The sequence below is a fragment of the Schistocerca serialis genome, chromosome 1 (genome assembly GCF_023864345.2).
Source record: "Schistocerca serialis cubense isolate TAMUIC-IGC-003099 chromosome 1, iqSchSeri2.2, whole genome shotgun sequence".
NCBI classification, from domain to species: Eukaryota; Metazoa; Arthropoda; class Insecta; order Orthoptera; family Acrididae; genus Schistocerca; species Schistocerca serialis.
Window position 1 is genome coordinate 654,920,289 of NC_064638.1, and position 17,614 is coordinate 654,937,902.

Below are 17,614 nucleotides of genomic sequence, written 5' to 3' on the forward strand. Positions count from 1 at the left end.
GATGGAGGGGGAGTAGGAGGGGGAAGCCGCTCAGGAGGAGGGAGGAGGAGGAGAGGGAGCCCTGAGGAGGAGGCAGGAAGATGGGGTTAGAGTTGGTAGGAAGGGTAGATGTCAGGGCGAAGCTCATCGTCAGGGAGGGGTAGATGGTGGAAGTTGTGTTTGGAAAGGAGGTTGAGGGTGTGGAGATGGAGAGAGGGTGGGACACAACGGTAAAGGCGCGACAACTGGTTGGGGGTGGAGAGGAAGGGAGACACCAGGGGGTGAGGGGGATCAAGGTGGAAGACAATATATCGTGTGCGGATGTATTCAAGGAAAAGTAGAAGGTGGGGGAAGGGTATGAGGTCGTAGAGGCTGTGCGTGGGGGGTGGAAGGCGGATGCGGAAGGCGAGGCAAAGAGCATGGCGTTTGAGGATTTAGAGGGCTTTATAGAACCGGGGAGGGGCGGAAATCCAAGCTACGCTGGCATAACAGAGGATGGGGCAGATCAAGGATTTGTAGGTGTTAAGGATGGTGGAAGGATGCAGACCCCACATCTGGCTGGACAGGAGTTTCAGGAGGTGGAGGCGGTTGTGAGCTTTATTTTGGATGGTAAGGAGATGGGGAGTCCAGGTGAGGTGGCTGTCAAGTGTGAGGCCAAGGTATCTGAGGATAGGAGTGAGGTGGATAGGACTGCCATAAATGGTGAGATAGAAATCATGGAGGTGGAGGGAGTGGGTGGTGTGGCCTATGATGATCGCCTGGGTCTTGAAGGGATTGACACAGAGGAACCACTGGTTGCACCAAGCGGTGAATTGGTCAAGGTGGGTTTGGAGGGTACATTGGGACTGTTGAAGGGTAGGATAAAGGGCTAGGAAGGCGGTGTCATCAGCGAACTGGAGAAGATGAACAGGTGGTGGAGGTTTGGGCATATCAGCAGTGTACAGGAGATAGAGGAGAGGGGAAAGGACAGAACCTTGGGGCATGCAGGCAGAGGGAGTTGGAATTGTGGATAGTCACATAGGAGGGACGATGGGAGAGGAAGGAAGCAACAAGACAGACAAAGTTGATGGGGAGAGCATAGGTCTGGAGTTCGAAGAGGAGCTCGGGATGACAGACATGGTCATAGGCGTTCTGGAGATCATGGGGAAACAAAGATAATGGAGCGATGGGAGTTAAGTTGGAGGGAAAGAAGACTGGTAAGGTTAAGGAGCTGGTCGTCAGTGGAGAAGGAAGGCCGGAAGCCACATTGGGTAAGAGGAAGGAGGCGGTGCTGGTTAAGGTGGTGGTGAATACGGCGAGAGAGGATGGGCTTGAAGACCTTACTGAACATGGAGGTGAGGCAGATGGGACGATAGGAAGAGGTATCAGAGGGGGGTTTGTTAGGTTTAGGGAACAGCAGGACATGGGAAGTCCTCCACAGGTTGGGGTAAAATCCAGTGGAGAGGAAGACATTTTACAGGGTAGCAAGGACAGACAGGAAGGATGGAGGGGATTCTTTGAGGTGACGGTAGGTGACGCCATCATGACCAGGGGCGATGTTGCGTTTGGAGCAGAGGGCAAGTGTGATGTCTTGTGTGGTGATGGGAGTGTTGATGTCTGAGGGGGGGGGGGGGTAATTGATCCAAGTACTGGAAGCTAGGGGCAAGCGGGGGGACAGAGGTGTCAGTGCGGTCAAGGACGGTGAGGAAGATGGATTAATCAAAATGGGGATTGTCAGGAATGGAGAAGACCTCAGATAAGTGGGAAGCAAAATGGTGAGCCTGACTGAGGTCGTCAGGAAAGTGTCGATCGTCATGGAGGACGGGGCAATGTGGGGAGGGATGGCTACCAGTAAGGCGGGGGAAGGCTGACCAGTACTAGGAGGAGTTGACAGGGAGGGCGGAGTTGAGGTGTGTGCATGTTTGGAGCCAGTCCCGGCGATTCTTTGCTGTAAGGAGGTTCCAGATGTGTCGCTGTAATTGCCGGTGGTGGGTGAGAGTATCCCGGTCATGAGTGTGGAGGAAGGAGCGGTAGAGCCTGCGGAATTCACGAAGAAGAAGGACAGCCTGTGGAGGAAGCGTAGGGTGGTGAGGGTGGATGAGTTTGGTAGGGACATGAGCCTCCACAGCGTCAGTGATGGTCTTCTGAAGGAAGGAAGAGGCATGGGTGATGTCATCAGGGTGGTGAAAGGTGAGGGGTGGCTTTCGACCTGTAAGGCAATGGATTCCCGGTAGGCATCCCAACTGGCATGGTGGTAGTCATGGACAGACTTCGGAGGGGCTGCTGGGTGGGTGGCTGCAGTGACGGGACAGGTCGAGGAGATGGTGAGAAGGACAGTGAGATGGTCACTACCGACAGGATCGAGGACATCAACGATGATGCGACCAAGGAGGTTGCGGGAAGCGAAGATAACATCGGGGGTGGAGTTACTATCAGGACGGGTGTGCTATGGGAGAGGAACAAGGTCACCATAGAGTGTGGCAAGGAACTGATGCCACCGCGGAAGGGTGACAGGTTCACGGCTGTGGATATTGAGGTCAGCGGCGATCACATAGGTGGAGAAGGTAGGGTCAACTAGGGAAATGAAGTCAAAGGGGAGAGGAGCTGCAGGGCAGATACAGATAGTGGCGCAGGTGATGGTGAGGGAGGATAAAATAGGCTGAGGAGAAGGTGTTCAGTCGGGTCATTGAGGAGGGGTTGTGGCCGGACAGGGAGGTGTCGGAGGTGGCCTATAGCGACCCCGCCTCGGGCTAGGGGAAGGGGATTGTCAGTACGGTGAAGGAGATAGGGGGAGGTGCGGACAACATGGTGGGGTTGGAGGAAGGTTTCATTAAGGATGAAGGAGTCAATCTGGTGCCAGGAGAGGTTATGCATGAAGAGGTATTTGTTTGCAGGGAGGGAGTGAATGTTGAGTTAGAGGAGATGATACTGTTGATGCGCCAGGAGGTTTGTGGTGGGAAGGGTGCGGGAAGGGGAGAGAGGGGCTTAAACGAGGGTGTCGAGGCGGGTGAAGGTAAAGTGGACCTGGTTGTGGGAGTAGGTGGCGTAAGTGTTAAAGTGGAAAACAGAGCGGGCGGCAAGGGAAATCTGCTGGAGTGTGTGGGGGCGCTGGAAGGGGTGGACGATGGTGAAGAACCGGACGATGTCTTCTGCTGTAGGGGGAGGGCGGAGGGAATTGTTAGGGTGGATGGGTGGATCGATGGGGCGAGCGGGGACAGTGAGTTCAGGGTTGGTGGGAGGGGGTTTGGCTTTGCATGTGGAGGAATAGGTGGACGAAGACGTTCTCCGCTCCGCCTTATATAGCGCGCTGCGAGTATTGCCGCACCTGCATCACTGTCACGATGACAGAAACCACACAGGCCGGCGCCAGCGCCATCGTTGGCGGAACTGTAAAGATCAGCTGTCTGTGCCGAACAGAACATAAACGTTGCACACGCCTTCTGCAACCCAGCAAATATCTGCAACTGGCGAGGCTGTTTTTCTTTTTTCTTTTTTTGTCATCAGTCTTCTGACTGGTTTGATGGGACCCGCCATGAATTCCTCTCCTGTGGCTAACCTCTTCATCTCAGAGTAGCACTGGCAACCCACGTCCTCAATTGTTTGCTGGTTCTATTGGTGCTGAAATGAATGTTGCATCTGAGTCCTGTCCTCCACCCTTATAAGCATCTTTTACGGTAGGTTCCGATCATTTATCGGAGACGTCGTCGGCTGTTCTGCCTTCACCGTGTTCTAGTGCATTACTAGCCCCTCCTCATTCTTGATACGGTGGAGCAACAGGTTACTACAGGTTCTCTCCCGGGTAGTCAGATGCTGAATTGTCTGTCTCTTCTTTATCTGATGAATATGTTCATCGCTGCCGGTTGTGTTTCACGCATTCGACTAAGTGGAGAGGGGACGCCTTCCACCTCGCAGCGGACTTTGATGAATTCTTTACCCTTCCACGTCAAGAAATTAGGTTGTCACGGAGTGGTGCGAAACTACTTTTTCAATATGTGCGTGTAGCGTCTACCCGAAAAAAAAAAAAATGAAATCTGCACCTTCCTGTGGGGAGGATTGAAATCCTGTACCTTCTTCTCCGCCATTTGCCGGTGTTGTGGATAACGGGACGTGATGCGTGAATTATTTTCTAGTTTTCCTTTCGTGCTTTACATGTGTTACCTAATTCAGGCCCATACATTTCTCAACCTAAACGTTAAGGGGATAAGCTCTCCATTATTACGGCTTGCTGCGACGACCACCTACAGTCTGAATTGCAGAACTTAAAACGTATTTTCGGGGAAAATTGATACAGCAAACGGTTTCAAGGGCTGCCGACGAAAGACACCTGGTGAATCAGTAGAAGAGGCCAAACGGATTGTATTCCTGCCGTACTGTGGAGCAACTAGCACAAAGTTACGACGTCTGCTGCAGAAGAATGGGCTAACACCAATGTTCCGACCCGCCTCCAAGATACGAGATTTGTTGCGTCCTGTTAAAGACGACATTGCTCTTTGAGTGTCCGGTGTGTATGGTGTACCCTGTGAATGGGGCAGCATGTACATTGGACAGACAATTCGCACGGTTGCGGAGCGTTGTACTGAGCACAAGCGCCATATAAAACAAAGGAAGCTTGACAAGTCGGCCATAGCGGAGCATTGCCTAGAAAACGGACATAAAATACAGTTCGAAAATACAAAAGTGTTGGCTCATGCGTCTACATATTGGGACTCCATTATAAAGGAAGTGGCCGAGATTCGCTTAAACAACAACAATTTCAACAGAGACCAGGGATACACACTCAGCAGGGCATGGGGACGGGCGTTGGACATCGAAAGAAAGCAGAGACAGATGCGCGATGCGGGAGCGGCAGTTTCAAACGTAGCGCCTGCCCCTGGCGCCACCAGACGTGCTGTCACGGGCAATAGCTCCGCTAGCTGCCCGTGTCGACTTACGCGCATGCGCCACATTGGATCGATCTGATTGGCTGCTGCTTATGTCATCATGCCTATATAAGCGAGAGACCGTAACAGCTCCGGCAGTCAGTGAACTCCCGACGACGATGGCGGAGATGGCCGTCGAAAGCTCGAGGATTTTATTCGAACTGACGCTGTTGGAAAACCGAAAACGTTTTGTTCATGTATGCCGTCACGAAAGACTCCGAGGACACATTTCCGACCTTTAACCAGGGTGCAGTCAGACGGTATACCATCTGCTGATTTTACATCCCTCTTTCATAGTGTTGTTATGCCAGCTCACTGTGAGAAGTTCTGAAGCTTTTCACCGTCATGCGACATCTGACATTCTAGTCCAATCTCATTCCCCCAAACTGCCAGATCTGGCTGGACTTCCCGAAAACTTTTATGTTCGGTTCTTTCTTCTGATAGGTGATACGATAACATCTACGGTGAATGAAGTAGGGCAAGGGGTACACATCCCGCTCTCCTATGAGGTCGGAAAAATCGTTTTCAATTCAAAGGAGATGGGACATCTGCCCATAGATCAGGTCCAGTCGATAACACTACTCAGTTGTGATTATAAAACTGTAGCGCAGACGATAAATAGCCGTCTGTCAGGTTTGCCTGCTGACATTGTCGCGCGTTATCAAAGTTGTGTCTCGGGTCGTACTCTCCTGACTCCCGTTGCTGAATGTCGAGATCTCATCTCGATTGCTTGCACCGTTCCTGTGTCGGCAGCTTTACTTTTTATTGATTTTAATCACACGTTTGGTCGAGATGAGTTTCTGTTGCAAGTATTGACGGCTGTTTGTTTTAATAATGGTGCACGATGGATGTTCCCCTCTCTAATTACTGGTATTTAGGCGTCTGTCGACGTGAATGAAGTATGTCAAGGTGCCCTACAGTGGAGTTCCCTTTTTATGTCTATTCTGGAATACTTATTACAGTCCATAGGTGCTCGGTTGGATGGCTGGTCGTTATTTGGAAAAGGTTTATCGTCCGCGCGCGTGCCGATGACGTTATGGTACTTTTTCGTACGCAGGACGACATATCGGTGCTCAAGGACGTTTTAGATGCAGTTTGTCGTTTTACGGGAAGACAGGTTAACAACCGGGAGTATCAGGGATTTGACGCGGTTGAGATTCCATGGGCCGTGGCGATCGTCCGCCATTGATTGTTTCGTGTTATTATTGATCATTACTCGATGAAGGTGCTGCACTCGTTGTCTAGAGTAGCGTCTTTGATTAGTAATAAAAATATCCTCGGGCCTGGGTTCGGAGCACGCTACCGCTTAAACTCTGATTAATAAGCAGCATTGGCGGCCGAAGACTTCCCGCATAAGGAGTCACCCTCATTCTTCCAACGGGCTTATAAAAGACGGCGGAGGGGCGGACAGAGGTTCAGGGCACTCTCTTGTCCTTGGGGTAGGAAACTGCTCCTAAAGGCGGAAGAATCAATAATGATCAACGGAAAGAGGATGCAGAAGGCAATGGAAACTAAGACACATGAAAGGATAATGATCTACGAGTCGGGGCATGGGATGTTAGAAGCTTCAATGTGGTAGGGAAACTAGAAAATCTGAAAAGGGAAATGCAAAGGCTCAGTCTCGATATAGTAGGGATCAGTGAAGTGAAACGCAAAGAAGACAAGGATTTCTAATCAGATCAATGCAGGGTAATATCAACAGCAGCAGAAAATGGCATAACGAGAGAAGGATTCGTTATGAATAGAAACGCAGAGCAAACAGTGAGTTGGTGTGAACAGTTCAGTGATAGGGTTGTTCTTATCAGAATCGTTAGCAAACCAGCACCGACAACGATACGTCAGTAATACATGCCGACGTCGCAAGCTGAAGATGAAGAAATATAGAAAGTATATGAGAATATAGAAAGGGTAATATAGTACGAAAATGGAGATGAAAATCTAATAGTCATGGGGGACTGGGGCCGGCCGGGGTGGCCGAGCGGTTCTAGGCGCTACAGTCTGGAACCGCGCGACCGCTACGGTCGCAGGTTCGAATCCTGCCTCGGGCATGGATGTATGTGATGTCCTTAGGTTAGATGGGTTTAATTAGTTCTAGGGGACTGATGACCTTAGAAGTTAAGTCCTATAGTGCTCAGAGCCATTTGAACCTTTTTTTGGGGGACTGAAATGTAACTGTAGCGGAAGGAATTGAAGAAAGGGTTACAGGAGAATACGGACTTGGGAAAAGGAATGAGAGAGGAGAAAGACTAATTGAGTACTGTAATAAATTTCAGCTCGCAATAGGGAATAGTCTGTTTAAGAATCACAAGAGGAGTAGGGATACATGGAAAAAGCCGGGCGGTACGGGAAGATTTCATTTAGATTACATCATGGTCAGAGAGAGATTCCGAAATCAGATACTGGATTGTGAGGCTTACCCAAGAGCACAATGTGTTAGTGATGAGGAGTTGGCAGAAATTTAAGAAAGTAGTCAGAAAGAATCAATACGCAAAGAAGTGGGATACGGATGTACTAAGGAATGACGAAATACGCTTGAAGCTTTCTCAGGCTATAGGTACAGCAATAAGGAATAACTCAGTAGGGCGTACAGTTGAAGCGGAATGGACGTCTGTAAAAGGGTCAATCACAGAAGTTGGAAAGGAAAAGATAGGGACAAAGAAAGTAACTGCGAAGAGACCATGGGTAACAGAAGAAATATTTCACCTGATTGATGAAAAAAGGAAGACGTAGTAGCTGCATGAAAAATGAGAAGAAATCGAAAAAGAAATGATGGTCGGAAGGACTCACTTAGCATATAGGGAAGTGATAACAACCTACGTCAAATTAAAAGCAAGGGCGGTGTCATCAAGAGAGCAATGGAATTGCACTGTTAAATGCAGAGGAAAGAGGGGGGTAGGTGGAGAGAGTATATTGAGAGCCTCTATGAGGGGGAAGATATGTCTGATGTTGCAGAAGAAGAAACAGGAGTTGGTCGCCTGCGGACACAGGCATCGCAGTTGGCTTCGCCGTCAATTGGTCAATTGGCCTTTCTTGGCAGTCGGCAATCCGCGGTGAGATTGTCCTGCGTTCAGGTTCAACCTTCTTCCGGAGGATGAAGAACAGTACAATTATGTGGCTTGTGTGGAATGATGTTCATTATGTGGTGGGGAATGGGTATGATGTGGACCCTTGTGTCTGTACATGTTTATAGCCCACTGGACATGGCGAAATCTGCCACACTATCGTACGCTTTTTGTGGACATGCTGTATCACGTATTTAATTAGCAATGAGTTGGATGATGTGGAGAATATTTCTGGCTCTACTCCAATTTTTTTTAGTTAATAAGAAATAAATAAAACATTTTTGCAAGCAACGATTGGAAATAATTTTTTTTCCGTTTTCAGTGATGGAAGCCATGCAGGATTAATTCCGGTTTTAGTGCTTTCTTTTTCGGGTACAACGTTGTAAGGTTTCAAAGAGAAACATAAATAAATCAATGGAATAAAAAACAAAACCATAAAAAAGGCCAGTAGATGTTAGGGACCAGCACAGTGATAAGCCTGGGGGGGGGGGGGGGGGCATCGTGACCAGACAAAGTAATTAGCACATCTGCCTAAAAAAAAAGTAAGCCAGAAACCGGGATCGAATCCCGGTAAGATACAACTTCTTCTCGTTTCCTCTCCCTACAGCGTTGCCCCATCTGGAGGAGGAAACGAGAAAAAAATGGAAAAAAGTGAGAGTGAGACCCAGGTTCGAATCCTGGCCTTGCTACGATTTTTCATTTGTCGCTTCAGTCTTAAAATATACATCACGAGAGTATTTCTTTCAATGGTGTATTCGCTTTTTCTACTTTTCATGTCCTTTAGAATGTTTCCAGAAGTGTCACTGTCTTACCATCATTCATTTTTCATGGGGGCTCTCTCAAGCAGCGGAAGTTTAATTGTAGCAAACCTACAATAATTAATCTTTTTTGTAGATGTCTGATCGTCTTTATTTGCTACCTCGGCTAGCACCACGTCAGAAAGCAAGGCGCGGCAGCAGGCAGCAGAGTGCAGGTGAGGCGTACTGACCCGGTCCTGGCGAAGTTGGCGAGGTAGCGCATGAGCAGGCGCGACACGGCGGCGTCCTGCCGGCTGAAGTTGTGCTGCTGCGGCGACAGCGCGCCCGCCGCGGCCGCCGCCAGCGGCAGGCCCAGCACGTACGGCACGTCCTCGCCCCGCACGCTGCCCGTCCTCTGCAACACCGCCGCGCCGCCGGCTCTCACAGACACCTGCCGCGCCTCCTAGACTACACGTGCAAGTGCTACAAAAGCGTGGCCCCACCCAAAGCTCGCTCGCAGGGTGTCTGCATAATTAAAAGAGTCTACTGAAGGGTTGCTCGAGTGAGAATGTTATTTATTTATCCATTCACTCACCAAATGTTACAAGCCATAAATAATTAAATGTCACCATATGATATTTTTGTGATCTTACCAAAGAAAAACCTAACTTTTAACGATTTGATGGCTTTACAAACAACTGGTTTCAATCAAATACAACAGAAAGCAAAAAGATGTACCATGAAGTTCAAACAACATTGGAAGGAAAGACAATTTTAGTCATTGGGGAGCAACAGCGAAGGGAGTCCCATAGGGTTCAATTTTGGGACCACTCCTTGAGCTGTGTGCGGCTCGTGTTCGTACCGTTTATTCTACATCTACCTACATCTACATGATTACTCTGCAATTCACATTTAAGTGATTGGCAGAGGGTTCATCGAACAACAATCATACTATCTCTCTACCATTCCACTCCCGAACAGTGCGCGGGAAAAACGAACACCTAAACCTTTCTGTTCGAGCTCTGATTTCTCTTATTTTATTTTTATGATCATTCCTACCTATGTAAGTTGCGCTCAACAAAATATTTTCCCATTCGGAAGAGAAAGTTGGTGACTTTTTATTATTATTATTTCGTTTGGCATCAAGGATACATTACTTGAATTGAACAGCAATGATGTTACTGGTAACACAGTATGCATATACTACAAATAAAATAGATTGCATTCATTTATGGTGGTTGGTGACTGAAATTTCGTAAATAGATCTCGCCGCGACGAAAAACGTCTTTGCTTTAATGACTTCCATCCCAACTCGCGTATCATATCTGCCACACTCTCTCCCCTATTACGTGATAATACAAAACGAGCTGCCCTTGTTCGCACCCTTTCGATGTCCTCCGTCAATCCCACCTGGTAAGGATCCCACACCGCGTAGCAATATTCTAACAGAGGACGAACGAGTGTAGTGTAAGCTGTCTCTTTAGTGGACTTGTTGCATCTTCTAAGTGTCCTGCCAATGAAACGCAACCTTTGGCTCGCCTTCCCCACAATATTATCTATGTAGTCTTTCCAACTGAAATTGTTCGTAATTTTAACACCCAAGTACTTAGTTGAATTGACAGCCTTGAGAATTGTACTATTTATCGAGTAATCGAATTCCAACGGATTTCTTTTGGAACTCATGTGGATCACCTCACACTTTTCGATATTTAGCGTCAACTGCCACCTGCCACACCATACAGCAATCTTTCCTAAATCGCTTTGCAACTGATACTGGTCTTCGGATGACCTTACTAGACGGTAAATCATCTGCGAACAACCTGAGAGAACTGCTCAGATTGTCACCCAGGTCATTTATATAGATCAGGAACAGCAGAGGTCCCAGGACGCTTCCCTGGGGAACACCTGATATCACTTCAGTTTTACTCGATGATTTGCCGTCTATTACTACGAACTGCGACCTTCCTGGCAGGAAATCACGAATCCAGTCGCACAACTGAGACGATACCCCGTAGGCCCGCAGCTTGATTAGAAGTCGCTTGTGAGGAACGGCGTCAAAAGCTTTCCGGAAATCTATAAATACGGAATCAACTTGAGATCCCCTGTCGATAGCGGCCATTACTTCGTGCGAATAAAGAGCTAGCTGCGTTGCACAAGAACGATGTTTTCTGAAGCCATGCTGATTACGTATCAATAGATCGTTCCCTTCGAGGTGATTCATAATGTTTGAATACAGTATATGCTCCAAAACGCTACTGCAAACTGACGTCAATGATATAGGTCTGCAGTTCGATGGATTAATCCTACTTCCCTTCTTAAACACTGGTGGGACCTGCGCAATTTTCCAATCTGTAGGTAGAGATCTATCGGTGAGCGAGCGGTTATATATGATTGCTAAGTAGGGAGCTATTGTATCAGCGTAATCTGAAAGGAAACTAATCGCTATTTCTGTTTTTCATGTTCTTTCGAAAGTTTCCACAAAGTTTCATTGTCTTACCATCACTCATTTTTCATGGGGGCTCTCTCAAGTTGCGGAAGTTTAATTACAGCAAACCTAAAAGTTTCATTGCCTTACCATCACTCATTTTTCATGGGGGCTCTCTCAAGTTGCGGAAGTTTAATTACAGCAAACCTATACGAATTGTTTAACATCTTCTCTTTGCGGTTCTGCCGTCACATTTCTTATTCGATTTACTGGCGTCACTAAGTTGCTGGCTTGCCTGCCCGTGAGTGGCAGCAGCAACGCTTATCGATAAGTGCATTGTCGTACCATCTCTGGAGCGACCGCTAGTATTTTCCGTGTCGTCGTGTGTCGGCAGTTCAGTCGGGACGCAGCGCCAGTGAGGTCAGGACAGCCAGTACTCGCCGACCGCTGGCCACACATATGAACTGTCCGACGGAACGAGACTGGAACGGGAACGACCGTTGGTTGGTCTTCAGTCGGGCGACGTGTATTTGGTCTTTTGAACGTTTCTGGGCCTCGTCAGTTGGTCGTCTTGCCGGACGTGGGTCAATTCCTTCATTGTGCAGGGATGTCGGGTGCCCAGTGGGCAACTGTTCCCTCTGTATGGCTGGGTGCGAGCCAGTGTGCCCGGGTCGCCGTGTCTCCAAGCTCCGAACGGACATCGAGGGAGTAGGCACGGAGCTGCAGTGAGCTCTGGACAGCCATGACTCGCCCGACCGTTGAGTGGGAACGACCTTGGTTGGTCGTTCGGTGGGTCGTCTTATCGGACGACGTGTATTTGGTCGCCGACCGCTTATGGAAACTCTGTGTGTGTCGACTTCTTCCACAGTGATTGGTTTTAGGATTGTCGGAGTTCTTGGTGCAAGTGTTTACGTGGAACTTTGTGTAGCTTCTGTGATTTCCACTGAGCAGTTATGAATGCTGTCTGCGTACTGGAGTAGGCAGTCGGTCGGTTCGGACAGAACAGCGAGCCTGTGTTTCCTCGCCGTGTTGACGCTGTCCGGCACGGCGCGTAGTTCGACGCGTTTGTATTTGTTCATATTTTTGAGTGGTTATGGGGCCTTGGCTGTATTTAGACGCCAATATTTGAAGACGCAGTGCTACTGGTATCTTCGTCCTCGCTGACATTTTCGGTTGACGTGCCGTTGGTCGGGATGAAGGGAATTGATTAGGTTGTTGGTCGGTCCTTCAGCCATCCCTGGGTCGGGTTGCCATCTGATTACTTAGTCTTGGCTGCTTATCTCACCGAAACTTATGTTAGAGTTATCTACTCAGGCCAGCTCTTGGAGCTCTTCTGAGCACCATAGTTCTGTTGTTTTTAGATTGTGATTATTGTCTCAAGTACTGTGCATGGCCTTCAGCCGAACCTTATGTGAATATTTTAATATAAGGCCTTCAGCTGTCTTAAATTAAAATGTGAAAGGTCATTTGTTAAAAACCTTTTAAAATTTTCTTACTGAAATTCTTCTAATCCAGGCCTTAAGCCCTTTCCACAACCATAGCCCGATCCGCTCTGTCCTGCGAGACCAGATTTCACTCCTATTCTTTACGTTCGTTATTTGCCAGAATGTATCTGGACACAACTATGTAATACGGAATTGATGACTAGACGAGAGGCGCACCCTGCAATACGAAAGGAGGCGGGGAGAATGGTACTGTCAATAGAGAAAAAGTAACAGCAGACGACGTGGCACTCCTTTTAGAAATCCTAGCAAGTTTAGCATTTTAAGCCGTTGCTTGCAATCGCGTATGTCAGATAAAAGATTTAAAGTGTTTGAAGTATCGGCAATGTGCCTAAGATAACATTGTCACTTATCAAAGGAACGTAACCATGGTCCAAAGAACCTACTGTTTAACATTCACTATCGAGCTGTGCTTGGTTTTGATGTCATGATCATAAAACAATTACTCCTGACTAATTTATCGTTCTCTCTCCTTTACACTTCAACGCGATGTATGTAATTATTCTGTAAGTGTGAGCTGCCTTATTTAAATAATATCACCATAAAAAGTTCCTCATTCAAGTAATCTGATCACCCCGAGTTCCACTCCAAACTGGAGTCATTTTTAACCAACAGTTCTGGCCTTAGTAATGGTGCTAGCTGATGCTTTGCGTGGAAGCATGCACGATCGGTCGGCATTCGTGACCGATGGTAATTTCAGTACCTGCAAATAAGAATAATATCGGCAGTAAGATAAGTAGTTTTCGAAGTCCGTGTTTATGTACGCAACACTGTATAAATTTCTTTACTCATTTCCACATGGTCCTAACGCAACCACACAGAACAGATGCCGTTTACTTGCTTTAGCATGGACCGAACTCATACAAACAGAGTAAGATTAATGCATTCAGAAACTCAGTTTTCAGAATATGCCCTATAAAGAATGCTTTAATTAAAAGCAGAATGCTTTATTTAAAGGCATTTTCAATTTAACGACCCAAAGAGACAAAGATTCTGTTTAGTAATAAATAATTAAACAAATAAATAAATACTAACGCGAATTCCTTACAGACGAATTGAAAAACTGGTAGAAGCCGACTTCGGGGAAGATCAGTTTAAATTCCGTACAAACGTTGGAACACGTGAGGCAATACTTACCTTACGACTTATCTTAGAAGAAAGATTAAGGAAAGGCAAACCTACGTTTCTAGCATTTGTAGACTTAGAGAAAGCTTTTGACAATGTTGACTAGAATACTCTCTTTCAAATTCTAAAGGTGGCAGGGGTAAAATACAGGTAGCGAAAGGCTATTTACAATTTGTACAGAAACCAGATGGCAGTTATAAGAGTCGAGGGACGTGGAAGGGAAACAGTGGTTGGGAAGGGAGTGAGACAGGGTTGTAGCCTCTCCCCGATGTTATTCAGTCTCTATATTGAGCAAGCAGTAAAGGAAACAAAAGAAAAATTCGGAGTAGGTATTAAAATCCATGCAGAAGAAATAAAAACTTTGAGGTTCGCTGATGACATTGTAATTCTGTCAGAGACAGCAAAGGACTTGGAAGAGCAGTTGAACGGAATGGACAGTGTCTTGAAAGGAAGATATAAGATGAACATCAACAAAAGCAATACGAGGATAGTGGAATATAGTCGAATTAAGTCGGGTGATGCTGAGGGAATTAGATTAGGAAATGAGACACTTAAAGTAGTAAAGGAGTTTTGCTATTTGGGGAGCAAAATAACTGATGATGGTCGAAGTAGAGAGTATATAAAATGTAGATTGGCAATGACAAGGAAAGCGTTTCTGAAGAAGAGAAATTTGTTAACATTGAGTATTGATTTAAGTGTCAGGAAGTCGTTTCTGAAAGTATTTGTATGGAATGTAGCCATGTATGGAAGAGAAACATGGACGATAAATAGTTTGGACAAGAAGAGAATAGAAGCTTTCGAAATGTTGTGTTACAGAAGAATGCTGAAGATTAGATGGGTAGATCACATAACTAATGAGGAGGTATTGAATAGAATTGGGGGGGGGGGGGGGGAGGGGAGGAATTTGTGGCACAACTTGACAAGAAGAAGGGACCGGTTGGTAGGACATGTTCTGAGGCATCAGGGGATCACAAATTTAGCATTGGAGGGCAGCATGAAGGGTAAAATCGTAGAGGCAGACCAAGAGATGAATACACTAAGCAGATTCAGAAGGATGTAGGTTGCAGTAGGTACTGGGAGATGAAGAAGCTTGCACAGGATAGAGTAGCATGGAGAGCTGCATCAAACCAGTCTCAGGACTGAAGACCACCACAACAACAACAATAATATCAGTTTTATCAATTGAACCAACGCCACTTCTCCTCCCGTAGGATTACGAGAAGGCAATTTTAATTACTTTCACATTCCACTCACTTAAACTACGTAACAGACAGGCATAAACTATGAAGTGTCAGGACTGCTCAGCGACTTCGAACACCAGCTACACATTGGAAGTCACTTGAGCAACAGATCCATTAGGTACATTTCAGCCCTTCAAAAGTTCCTCAAGTGGACTGTTAGTGAAGTGACTGTGAAGTGGAAACGGCGAGGAACAACCTAAACCAAACCAATACCGGGAAGACCTCAAGTGCTGTCCAACAGGGACCGTCGAGCGTTGTGAAGGGCGATTATAAAAAATCGCATGAAATTATCGGAAGGAATCATTTGTGAGTTCCACAGTGTTGCCAACAGTCCAACAAACACAATTACTTTGCGTGTGGAATTAAAAAGAATGGAGTGCAATTGCCGATTAGCTCCTCCCCAGCCACACATTTCTGTAGGCAATGCTATGCGACGGTGGGGGTGTTGACTAGATGACTAGAAACGAGTGATTTGGAGTGATGAGTCACGACACACGCAGTGCAGTCCGATGGAAGGATTTAGGTTTGAACAACACCTGGAGAACGTTACCTGCCAACATGTGCAGAGGTGGTGTAATAGTATTAGGGTGTTTTCCGCTTCACGTTGTGGTCCCTTTAGTGCACATAGGAAGGCGCTAATTGTGCAAGGATATGAGCTCATTTTACCATATTGCGTACTGTAAACAACAGAGGATCAATTCGGAGACGATGGCTGTATCGGCATGACTCTTAACCCTGTTACAAAACAGCGTTTGAGAGGCAATGATTACGGTGACATTGCTGAAATGGACCGGCCTGTCAGAGTCTCGGCCTACACCAAATGGAACACGGTTGGGACGAGTTCGATGACTTCAGTCCATCCCCAACGTCCGAAATCAACACCTTCTCTGCTTTTGGCTCCTGGGAAATGATTCCTCCACAGAGATTCAAACTCCTTGTTGAAAGTTTCCCCAGCAGAGTTCAAACGTTCATAAAGCAGAAGGATGGACATACCATATATTAACATCCACTGACAGGTCTCTGAATACTTGTGATGTGACAGTGTACATGAATGACGTTCCAATTAACATCCATCAAGTGGAGATAGTAAGTTTTGCAGACTATTACAGAGAATTGTTAATAACGTTTTTCAAATAATTATTAAATGGTTCTCTACACTCTCCAAAATTTGAGATAACATCCAATATTGAGTTCCATACAAAAAATAGTCTAACCGACAGTTAGTGTAGCTCATGAACAGGGCTCAGTAAACAAGGTAGAAACCCCTAACTTTTTGAGTAAATAATTCGGCACAATCCGGGAGAATGGTAATGTCCACAATTACAACATCAGAGGAAAAATAATATCCTTCTCGCCGATCGTTAAATCTGTCAGTGGCTCAGAAGAGAGTTGAATACGCATCAATAAAATTTTTTGATCATTTGCCCAACGAATTGACAATGGAAATGAATAGACGCACTTGATCAAACATGATGCTTAGTACGAATCACCTGTCAGAGTACACTACTGGTCATTAAAGTTGCTACACCACGAAGACGACGTGCTACAGACGCTAAATTTAACCGACAAAAAGAAGATGCTGTGATATGCAAATGATTAGCTTTTTAGAGCATTCACACGTGCTGACATGAGGAACGTTTCCAACCGATTTCCCATACACAAACAGCAGCTGACCGGCGTTGCCTGGTGAAACGTTGTTGTGATGCCTCGTGTAAAGAGGATAAATGCGTACCATCACGTTTCCGACTTTGATAAATTGCGGTTTATCGTATCACGACAGTGTTGCTCGCGTTGGTCGAGATCCAATGACTGCTAGCAGAATATGGAATCGGTGGGTTCACGAGGGTAATACGGAACGCCGTGCTGGATCACAACGGCCTCGTATCACTAGCAGTCGAGATGACAGGCATCTTATCCGCATGGTTGTAGCGGATCGTGCAACCACGTCTCGATCCCTGAGACAACAGATGGGGACGTTTGCAAGACAACAACTATCTGCACGAACAGTTCGCCGAAGTTTGCAGCAGCATGGACTATCAGATCGGAGACCATGGCTGCGGTTACCCTCGACGCTGCATCACAGACAGGAGCGCCTGAGATGTTGTACTCAACGACGAACCTGGCCGTACAAATGGCAAAACGTCATTTTTTCGGATGAATCCAGGTTCTGTTTACAGCATCATGATGGTCGCATCCGTGTTTGACGACATCGTGATGAACGCACATTGGAAGCGTGTATTCGTCACTGCCATACTGGCGTATCACCCAGCGTGATGGTATGGGGCGCCATTGGTTACACGTCTCGGTCACCTCTTGTTCGCATTGACGGCACTTTGAACAGTGGACGTTACATTTCAGATGTGTTACGACCCGTGGCTCTATCCTTCATTCGATCCCTGCGAAACCCTACATTTCAGCAGGATAATGCACGACCGCATGTTGCAGGTCCTGTACGGGCCTTTCTGGATACAGAAAATGTTCGACTGCTGCCCTGGCCAGCACATTCTCCAGATCTCTCACCAACTGGAAACGTCTGGTCAACGGTGGCCGAGCAACTGGCTCGTCACAATACGCCAGTCACTACTCTTGATGAACTGTGGTATTGTTTTGAAGCTGCATGGGCAGCTGTACCTGTACACGCCATC

General features: G+C 46.8%; 1 protein-coding gene across 1 annotated transcript in view; it reads right to left on the bottom strand.

Moving 5' to 3' along the window:
- Window positions 1–17,614, bottom strand: part of LOC126421040 (neuroligin-1-like) — a 746,590-nt gene that overhangs the window by 130,750 nt on the left and 598,226 nt on the right. The window contains exon 6 of the mRNA XM_050087234.1: window positions 8,928–9,091. Coding sequence (XP_049943191.1) covers window positions 8,928–9,091 — 164 coding nt within the window. The remainder of the gene's footprint in view (window positions 1–8,927; window positions 9,092–17,614) is intronic.